General features: G+C 37.4%; 2 protein-coding genes across 2 annotated transcripts; one reads left to right on the forward strand and one right to left on the reverse strand.

Annotated features, from left to right (window-relative positions):
• Window positions 1-210: 210 nt before the first annotated feature.
• On the forward strand, window positions 211-2,768 carry LOC144546161 (2-methylpropanoate--CoA ligase CCL4-like). Its single transcript, XM_078294688.1, has 2 exons — window positions 211-494; window positions 1,195-2,768. Exons 1-2 carry the CDS (start codon window positions 297-299, stop codon window positions 2,653-2,655), a joined length of 1,659 nt encoding a protein of 552 aa, XP_078150814.1. The 5' UTR covers window positions 211-296; the 3' UTR covers window positions 2,656-2,768.
• Window positions 2,769-8,671: 5,903 nt separating this feature from the next.
• LOC144546201 (2-methylpropanoate--CoA ligase CCL4-like) lies at window positions 8,672-10,755 on the reverse strand. Its single transcript, XM_078294728.1, has 2 exons — window positions 10,430-10,755; window positions 8,672-10,325 (listed from the first exon to the last, which is right to left on the reverse strand). The coding sequence occupies exons 1-2, from the start codon at window positions 10,625-10,627 to the stop codon at window positions 8,859-8,861; spliced, it is 1,665 nt and encodes a 554-aa protein (XP_078150854.1). The 5' UTR covers window positions 10,628-10,755; the 3' UTR covers window positions 8,672-8,858.
• Window positions 10,756-11,359: the final 604 nt, after the last annotated feature.

Consider the following 11,359-nt stretch of genomic DNA (forward strand, 5'->3'; position numbering starts at 1 on the left):
AGAGAAGGAAATATGTAATTTTAAAGTTTAGATGGGGATATGTAATTCTGAAGTTTTTGAGGGGTATACTTGAAATTCCCCGAACTATTTTTATTTAGGAAAGCTGATCATAGCCGTTGGGTGCTTATAATATATATATATATTTATATATATTTTAAATTACCACGTTTCAATAGACTCCCTCTATAAATCCAGGCTTCCTCTACGAAACTCTTCACTCCCTCTCCTAACAATCACAGGGAGAAACACACACACACACACACATCAACACGTTCTCCTAATATATTTGCATCAGTATGGAAAAGCTCGGACTCAATGAGGCCAATAGCAATCCCCTCACACCTCTTAATTTTCTTGAGCGCACCGCCACGGTTTACGGTAACTGCAAGTCGATTGTTTACAATGAAACAGTGTACACATGGGCTGAGACACAAAAACGGTGCCTCCGCCTTGCCTCTGCTCTCTGCTCCCTTGGCATTTCCCGCCGTGATGTGGTACTCTCTACCTCTTTCCCCTACTTATTCCCTTCCTTTTGCAAAAAATTGGATAAACAAATTTACATAGCACTGATATATGTGGAACATTGATTGGTAATTATGCAAGATAATAAAAGTGAGTTACTTTTCATATGTGATGAATATATGTCAGATGAAGTCTAAGAGTACTATAGCTAGCTTGAAAACACCTACCTATGACGCTTTAATGTGATATAATTACAAATTTAACTAAGTCTATAACCAAATAGAAAGATGTCACACACTATGGGCACATTTAAAGGTCGCCCCCTTCAAAATTATGAAGCTTTAATGCTTACTTAAGAAATACAGTAACTATAACTATGGTTTCCATCATTTGATAGGACTTTTTTTTTTAAATTTTAGTGATTTAATTTTACTGAACTGGCCAGTATATAGGTGAAAACCCTATAAATGATTAAATAGAAGATTAAAATGTCAAACATCAAGTTGTAAAAGATTAGGACTAGAAAAAACATAAAAGAGAAGGGAATGAAAAGGAGAAAATAATAAGATAAAACAAGAAATAGGAATGTCATGGCAGATTTTTTTTATAACATTTGCATTTCGGTAAATCACCTCGATGGTACGATTCAAACACCAGACATTATGTGTCCTTTATCTAATTATTGGAATTGCATTTTCTCCTTCTGATAAACCTTCCATGTATTACTGCAAGGTCTCTGTGTTAGCCCCTAATGTACCAGCAATGTACGAATTGCATTTTGGCGTGCCAATGAGTGGTGCCGTTCTAAATACCATCAACACCCGCCTCGATGCCCGCACAGTCTCTGTCCTTCTCCAGCACAGTGAATCGAAGCTTATCTTTTGTGACATTCTCTACCTTCCTCTACTACATGACGCAATTCGCCTCTTTCCCTCCTCTCACAAGCCCCCTCAAATCATTCCGATTGAAGATAATTATGAACAAAATGTCCCCACTCATACCTACTCAATAACCTATGAGAAACTCGTTGAATCAGGCAATTCACAATTCGATTGGATCAGACCGAACAGTGAATTGGACCCAATTGTGCTAAACTACACCTCAGGCACAACTTCTGCCCCGAAAGGAGTCGTGCATTGCCACCGTGGCATATTTATTACTACCCATGATTCTCTTGGTGCCTGGTCTGTACCAACTGAACCTGTTTACCTCTGGACTCTTCCTATGTTTCATGCCAATGGATGGACCTTCCCTTGGGGCATGGCTGTTGTGGGAGGCACCAATATTTGTATCAGGCGCTTTAACGCTTCGACAATTTTCTCGGCAATTCATCAGCATAAGGTGACCCATATGTGTGGAGCACCAGTAGTCCTGAGCATGCTTTGCAATGCCCCACATTACATGAAAAAGCCACTTCCAGGACTGGTTCATATAATGACAGCTGCCTCATCACCACCTGCCACAGTGTTGACACGTACCGAAGCAATGGGGTTTGTAGTGAGTCATGGTTACGGATTAACTGAGACAGGCGGTATAGTCATGTCTTGTGCATGGAAGGAGGAGTGGAACAAGCTTGCGGCATCAGAGCGTGCCAGATTAAAGGCACGTCAAGGTGTTCAGACACCATCTATGGTCAAAATTGATGTAATTGATGGATATACCGGAAAAGGTGTTGCCAGAGATGGGGTTTCCTCTGGTGAGATTGTCATTAAAGGTGCATGTGTCATGCTTGGTTACTTAAAGGACAAAAAGGCCACGAATGCTGCAATCAAGGACGGGTGGTTTTACACCGGTGATGTCGGTGTGGTGCATCCAGATGGATATGTGGAGATAAAAGATCGTTCGAAAGATGTGATAATAAGCGGTGGGGAGAATATTTCTAGTGTAGAGGTTGAGGCTATGTTGTATAGTCACCCAGTCGTGAACGAGGCAGCTGTAGTGGCACGACCTGATGAGTTCTGGGGAGAGACACCATGTGCATTTGTTAGCTTGGTGGAAGGGATCGATCCGGTGAAAATACCAACAGAGAAGGAGATGATAGAGTGGTGCCGAGAGAGGATGCCACATTACATGGTACCGAAAACCGTGGTGATTAAGGAAGAATTGCCTAAGACATCTACTGGGAAGGTACAGAAATATATGCTAAGAAATCTTGCTAGAGAGATGGGCACAGTAAAGGTGAGCAGGCTTTGAGATTGAGCTGTTGCTGTTCATTATCCATGGTGATTTCTTTTTAAGTGCTGTTTATTTGAAATAGAGAGTTGTACATTTCTTGTGTTGTTACAAATACCAACTCTTTTCTTTCTCCTCTGAGCATGACATTTTAGGGGTAAAAAAAATTGTGAAGCACCAACTTACCTGAAAGGTTAATTATATATAGGTGACATTTATACCAGTAATTTATTCTCAATTTGCTTACACAAAAATAATCAGGGGCAATTACTCTGTGACTATAGTTACTTACAAAAACATTTCATTAATTCTTTTTTCTTTTTTTCCTTTTCGTATGCACAGGGCAATTATTTCACAAGACTAGCTTGCGTAACAGTTCCAAGTTGAGAAATATATATGAAGACAAATTGAATAAGACCTGGCAACTGTGATTCATCTATCTCATGTATACATTGATAACGCTTGTAAAATAATCTGTGCTCTAGAAGTTTCATGGTTTGTGATTATATAATACATGCACCTAGAAATGACTTGAGCGGTGTTGCATAATTAAGTCAACTAAAAATATGGCTATGGACCTATGGTTCACCAAATGTATGCCACCAAGAGTGGTCGAAGCCATACCCAACCTAAAAAAATTGTAATCCAAACGCACTTAAAATTGGTACAAAATAAAAAAGGATGTTATCCAAACGCACTTGAAATTGGTTGAGAAGACAAAAAAAATAAAATAAATGCCATATATGAAATGAGACTTGGTCAAAATAACTGACAAAAAATTGAAAAAGAAAATGTATTATTGGCTTGAAAATATATAACATTGACCCATAACTCCTTTGGTTTTGCCTCGATATAGTATTTTTTATAGCATGCCTCGTTATGGTATACCATAAAACTTCTAGTAAAAATACACATATTAAGTGGATATACCTTTTAGATTTGTGATACTTTTGGTGTACTCGTTTTTACTTTAGTTATTATTATTATTTATTTTTTATGTAACCTCTCTGATAAGGGTGTTAATAGTATAGTTTTAGCCGTTTATCCGTATCATATTCGATAAGACGAGTATGGATAAGACTTCTTTTTTTGTTTATTAGCTGTGAGTATAGAGAATAATTTTTTTCATTAACCAAATAGTTAAAGGGTATAGATAATGACTATTTTGTACCATTTACTCTATAAGATAATTATAAAATCTAAATATATATTCAATTCAATTTCTAACCCACCTAAATATATATTCGTGTTTTTGAATTTTCTCCCTTCATAAAAAGCAATTTAGTTGAAATTGATTGCACATTCGTAAATACTTGTCAGAACAACGATAAATATTTTCTTGAACTTTGTTCTTGAACTTGTCAATAAGTAATGTTTAATCAAATCAAAGTATTATCATGTCAGGGACAATGATAAATACTTCTAGACATAATGATAAATACTTGTAAGAACAATGATAAATATTTTCTTGAACATCAATAAGCAGATAAATATTTATTAGCGGGAATTGTTATTAAATGATAGTATAATTAATGCGGGGATTGTTATTAGAGGACAGTATAATTAATGTGGGAATTGTTAATTAATATGTGGATTGTTATTAAATGGCAGTAATTAATGCGGGGATAAATGGAAATTTTTAAAGGAATTAATGCGGGGTTAAAAGGCAGTTTAGGGAGTTAATTTAGAGAGAGAGAGTGCGGGGTTAAATGGGGGGACAGGGGTGAGGGGATCAATATAATTATTCTAATTTTAATGGGTATGAGTATAAAAATGTCTCCATCTAACCCGTACCATACCCATTGACAACCCACTCCGTGAAACAAAAGAAGACAAAAAAAAAAAAATTAAATATCATATATAAAAATGAATTATAAAAATAAGATCTTTCTTTATTATTTCTTTCTTTCATATTGAATTATTGATACATATACACAATTATTATCCTGATTCATGAATTAATACCTAATTCTTTATTTTATTGATTATAATTAATGAGTATATTTATTGAAAGATTCAGTTATACTGATTATTGAACAAAGAGAGATTCTTTTTATAAAGGAAAAAAAATCATTTCGGAATCAACTTCTTTTTTTTTTATGAAAGCCCGTAGGCATACAATACCCACAATACACATTCCCTATTCCTGCCGAAATTTTTTTTCTTACCACCCTAATAAATCAGAATTAAATCATTATCACCTAATTAATCGGATTTAAGATTCCACCACGAACGCATACCCAGTATGCGGACGGATCTCCATCAGAACGCATACCCAGTATGCAGACGGATCTCCATCGGAACGCATACCCAGTACGCGAAGGGATTGGTACGCGGATTGGGTATGCGTACTGAAATTGATTTTTTTAATATTTTTTTATTTTTGTATTAATTCATCCGCATACCAGTGTGAGCACGGATTTTTTTTTAGTTCTGTTATGAATTGTTTGAAATTTTTTGATCAAATTTTTTTTCTATTTTATTATGTTTCATTTTGTGGTATTTAGAATTATATGTACACATAAAATTTGACGGTGAAATTGTAGAAAATAAAACGCACTTATTTAACAAATAAATTTTTTGACTAAATTTGTACTAAAAATTACTACAACAAATTATACACACAATCTGAGCAGCATTTTGTACCAACTTTGTACTAAGTTGGTGCACAAATCGCTACAAATTACATGCACAATTCGGTAAATATTTTATACTACAAATTATATACGCATAACAGAAAAAAAAATTTAGTCAAAAAATTTCAAACAATTCATAACATAATGAAAAAAAATCCGTGCTCGGATTTGGTATGCGGACAGATTAATAAAAATTCAAAAAAAATATATTAAAAAAATCAATTTCGGTACGCATATCCAGTCCGTGCACCGATCCGTTCACGTACTGGGTATGCATTCCAATTGGGATCCGTTTGCATACTGGGTATGCGTTCCGTTTGAGATCCGTCCGCATACTGGGTATGTGTTCGTGGTAGAATCTTAAATCCGAATAAACAATTCTGATTTATTAGGGTGGTAGATAAAAAAAATTCAGCTATTCCTGGGTCATCCTGCAGGATTCGAACCTAGGCTCAGAATCAACTTCTAGTTACAAGCAAAATGTAGTACAGGCAAGTAGGAAACCTGTTTTCTGTTCTAGCTAATTCTACTGTAGAGTAGCCAACTACTGTGTAACAGGAGTTGTTAAAGTGTCCCTACAGATGGGATCTGAATTGGTTCAAGCATACTGCCCCAATAAATTCACGATCAAACATAAAATCTAATAATTGAATGACATGATATATACTTTGATGGAATCCTTAGGATTGTAATGCAGCAACTGTTATACGAGTCTGGATCCTATGAGATAAATTTTGAGTTTGGATCCGGACCATTTGATCAGAATCCGGTCCAATCCGGCCAGAGGTGGAATGCACGGGGAAGATCGGATGGTCTGGATTATTTGTAGTCATAATTTTGCAAATCTCCGGACCGATCGTCGGAAATTTTGATCAAAGTAAATGTAAGGAAAAAGTTATTTCTCTCAAAGTTTGCACGGAGAAGAAGAGTGGGTAATTATTAAAATAAAGGGGTTGTTGCCACGTCATTGGAAAAGAGGGTAAAAGTGGTCTATTTCCTATTCTTTTCCGGCTCAATTCTTAATTCCACCATCCCCTGGAATTGAGAATAGAGGAAGAGTGCACTATTCCTTCTTTCTATTCCAGCTCATTTAATTCATGTTCGGCTGGAATAGAACTTTAATTCCGCTCAATTCCGCTATTCTACCTCAGCCGAGCAGGCCCATAACTTATTCTAGAACCATAAGCTGCTTTCCATCTCATTTTTTAAAATTTCACTTAAAACACTCCGGAGTCTACTTTTAGTATTCTTATAACTTTAATAGAACCATAAGATGCTTAGCACTAGCTCCTCAGTTGCTCATCAAAAGGGAAATTACCAGGAAATGATAGAAGCACAAGAACTTTGACCAAGTGAAAAGCGAACACAATTTGGTCTACGGAGCCCAAATTTTCAATATATTTGTCTAGAGTTGTTTGGCAACCAAATATTATGGAAGTCCTGCTAGTGATGGGATATTAATTATGATATCTTTTACCTGCCTTCAAATGCTAGGAATCTAAAAAGACAACAAAAGATGGTCAGTATGCAATTTCTTTAAATAGACCATCCCCACTATGTTGGGTCCACATCCCCTAAAGTAACCCAATTTTTGGATTTTGGATCGAGACCGTCCGATTTGAATCCGTCGCTCAAGATCACATCAAGATTTGGATCCATTGCTCGAGATGTGTGCGCTCCACTTCGGATGAATTATCACGGATTCAAATCAGACGGTCGAGATCTAAAACCCAACTTTTGGGTTACTTCACTGGATCCGAACTCCACTATGTTAGCATAACACTGATTTTTGATGTACAATTAATCTTTTTAAATATAATTGTTCAAGCTCCTAAATTTTTTGTTAATTAGATGCTTTTTGTATCAACTCTTTAAATTGATAGTCACCTCATATTCATTGCTCAGGCATTATCATATCAAGCTGCTTGTACTAGGACTGGATTGGTACAGTTATCAATTGTAAAATGATCCGTATGAGAGTAATAAGAATTTAATAATTTTCACACAAATCAGTATATTTGAATATTTTTGTTCTCTCTCCAAAAATAGGAGATAGGATTGTTTTTCTTTTTGTTTTCTCTGTGTCATTCTTTTACATTTTCACTCCTTTATATATGATGTTTACAATTTCTTTTGTCCATACATTTTCACTGGACATGAAACAAACTATCTTAAATTAGTAAAATATAAATATAAAATTAGTACAGACAGTTATTAATTATTTTATCGTCATATCATCCCGGATCATAAATAAACTATCTAGTTTTGATTCAACACTTGGCAGGACTTCGTGGATTATAAAACAATGATGGCAAACCAAGAAGCTTACATGTCCCATACTGGTCTAGATCTGTCTGAGTGATTGCTAGTATTTCTTAAAAGTTTAGGGTTAATTCTGTAAGTTTTACTATTTTTCCATTTTTGTGAACTTTTTAGTCTGTGCTGGTACTGCAGTAGTCTCATGTAGTTGGATGCTTTGACTTGCGATGTAATTGCAGATTTGTTGTTTTTGTGAGTAGTTCCAGTAGTAGGTCATGCTGATGTTGCTGTACTTCTGTTTTTGAAAAAACATGTAGCTATTGTATTTGAATGTTACTGTTATAGGTGTTTGGTACCATTTCAGTACCATCCCCTATAGTAATTCTTGGTTTCTAATGAAATCGGTAGACAAAAAAAAAAATGTAGAAGGATTTTTAACGAGTACACCAAAAGTATCACAAAATCTTAAAAGGTATATCCAATTAATAGAAAAATATTATTAGTGTATCTTTACTAAAAGTTAATGATAAACCATCACAAGGCATGCTATAAAAAAAATACTATATCGAGGAAAACCCAAAGGAGAAATGGGATGAATATGAATGTTATATTATTCAGGCCAAGGAAATTTTATTTTTTCCACATTTCTGTCAGTTATTTTGACCAAGTCTACACAAGCAGCATGTAAAAAGTTATTCAATGATGATCTGGATTTCCCTCTCCAAAACACTACTAAAACTCCTAATTTTTTTTTTTTTTTTTGAGAAACTTGGTAGTGAATACGGACTGGAATTCCTATGTAATCCCAGAAACCAACTCCTAATACTTGGAATTGCAAAGAACTTGGTGCCTGTAGATTAGTCAAAGTGAACATAGCCAACATCAAATTTTCTACCTGCCTAAATATTTTAGTGTCATTATAAAAGGACCAATTACATGTATGGTTCAAGCATCTCTAGTTCTTTTTTCTTTTTTCTGTTTTCTTTTTTTGTGGAAAAAAAGCACCTCCAGTTCTTAACGCTTAAAAGGTCTACCATGTATCATCATTGGTTGAATACCAGTTCGATATAAGGAGCAATACTCAGGTTATCAACATAAGCAACTGTTCCCACAGAAAGAGAGAATTAGCTATAATTCTCTCATATTCCAATTAAATACACTATAAATGCACTCATCTATATTTCATACAGTATACTATCTATAGTTGATCCATTAGATGGAAAAATCTAACAGTAACCTGATGATCAACATTAAAACAGAGAACTATATTTCACTCTTTATCAAATCAACAGAAATTCCACCAAAAGACAATGTTACCATAATTATGCATCATATCCGACTTCTCTGCTTTGCAGGGCCCAGCTCCTTTGCCTGATTCCTTAGCACATACTTCTGGATCTTCCCAGTTGAAGTCTTTGGCAACTCGGCCAGAAGTACCACTGTTTTGGGCACCATGTAATGCGGCATCTTCTCCCGGCACCAGGCTACAATCTCCTTCTCGGTAGGACCCACACCTGGAGCAATCCCTTCTCTGAGACTAACAAATGCACAAGGGGTCTCCCCCCAGAACTCATCAGGCTGAGCCACTACAGCTGCCTCATTTACCATCGGGTGCCCATACAAAATAGACTCAACCTCAACACTAGAAATATTCTCCCCTCCACTTATTATCACATCTTTCGACCGATCCTTTATCTCCACATACCCATCAGGGTGTATCACACCTACATCTCCAGTGTAAAACCAACCTTCTTCTCTAATCGCTTCTTTAGTTGCTTTCTCATCTTTTAAGTACCCAAGCATGATACACCCACCTCGAAGAACTATCTCACCCATGGTTTGACCGTCATTCTTCACACTCTTACCGGTGGTCCCATCTATGACATCGATTATGGCCATAGATGGGGTACGCACACCTTGCCGCGCCTTCAGTCTGGCACGCTCTGAGGCTGGTAACCTGTTCCACTGCCCTTTCCATGCACATGAGATCGTCAACCCTGCGGTCTCTGTTAACCCATACCCGTGTGTTACTGTAAACCCTAGCGCCTCAGTCTTGAGCAATACTGCAGCTGGTGGGGGAGCACCAGCTGTAAGTACTTGCACTGGGCCTGGTAATGGCTTTCTCACTGACTCAGGTGTATTTGACAACATGTTTAACACCACCGGTGCACCGCATAAATGTGTCACCTTATGATTGTTAATTGCCTCAAAGACTGCAGCTGCCTCAACTCGACGGAGACAGATGTTGGTGCCACCCATGACCGCCACGCCCCAAGGGAAGCTCCATCCATTCGCATGAAACATAGGTAAAGTCCAGAGATAAACAGGCTGTTTTGGCATAGTCCATTCAATGAGAGAATCTAACGTTATGATGAAGATACCACGGTGGCAGTGCACGACGCCTTTGGGGGCAGAGGTGGTTCCGGAGGTGTAATTGAGGATCATAGGATCCCACTCACTCTCGGGTTGGATCCACTTAAAATTTGGGTCACCCGATTTTAGGAGCTTCTCATAGGTGAGAGAATAGGAATGAGTAGGTGTGTTTTGCTCATATTGGTCTTCAATTGGGATGATTCGAGGGGGATTATGGGATGGAGGGAGGAGGCGAATTGCGTCATGTAACAGAGGGAGAGAGAGAATGTCACAAAAGACCAGCTTTGATTCACTGTGCTGGAGGAGAACTGAGATTGTACGTGCATCAAGACGAAAATTGATGGTGTTGAGCACCGCACCACTCATTGGTACACCGAAATGCATTTCGTACATCGCCGGTATGTTTGGAGCAAACACCGATACCTGTGGTAAAGGTATGAGATGGTTGGATCGGTGTTATCAGAGGAATAATTTCTGATTTTGAACCGAATAAAAGGAGTATGGTAGAAAAAAAAGGGTGAAATTACCACATCACGGCGGGAGATACCGAGAGAGCAGAGAGCGGAGGCAAGGCGGAGGCAGCGCCGGTGCGTCTCGGCCCATGTGTACACCGTACTGTGGTACACCACCGAGGGGCAATCGCCGTACACCGTGGCAGTTCGCTCGAGGAAACCGAGTGGAGTGATGGCGCATTTGTTCGCCGGGTTTGAACCGAGCTTATCCATGTTTGACGCTTCACCTTAAAATAGATTATCTGACAGCTGTGCTCGAGGACAGGATAGATGAGAGAGAGCCGGACGTAACTATCTTCATTTATATAGAGATGCAAAATAACATTTGTGTACTCAAATAATATTAAATAATAGAATAATAGTGTATCGGGTAATTTTCTTGGAAAACTTGTATTGGTGAAATGACCCGCCTCTTGTTTGTTATCATATAAAATCGATAGCAATGATCAAAACTTTCCGAGTGGAATGAATGGTCGCACATGGCGCTCGTAGTCCAAGAAGGAATCGTTGACTTTAACAAATGAACTAAAAAAACACACATCAGCTAATACGATTTTACATGCGAATGGAAAGAATGGTTGAAATTTGATACCCATATAGCCTATAGGCTGCAGGGGCGGAGGTATTCGAGTTAGTGTTGTGCTCTCGGTAGGGTAGGGGTATTTCGGGTAAATCAGGAACGGATAACGGGTAGGGCGGGTACGGATGGGACGGGTAGTCGGGTAGAATAGGTACGGGTAGGCTGAATATTTTTAAAAAAAACTGTATTCTATCCGTTTCATACCCGTGCTTGTCTCAGGTAGGGGTAACGGGTATCTCGGTTAGGGTACGAGTTTTTTTTCTTTTTTCTTTTTTACTTTTTTGTGTGTTTTTTTTTTATTTTTTGTGTTTTATTTTTATTTTTTGTCTCTTTATTTTTTTTCTTTTTTTTTTCTATTTTTTTTC

This window comes from Carex rostrata, chromosome 2 (genome assembly GCF_964058835.1).
Source record: "Carex rostrata chromosome 2, lpCarRost1.2, whole genome shotgun sequence".
Classification (NCBI taxonomy): Eukaryota; Viridiplantae; Streptophyta; class Magnoliopsida; order Poales; family Cyperaceae; genus Carex; species Carex rostrata.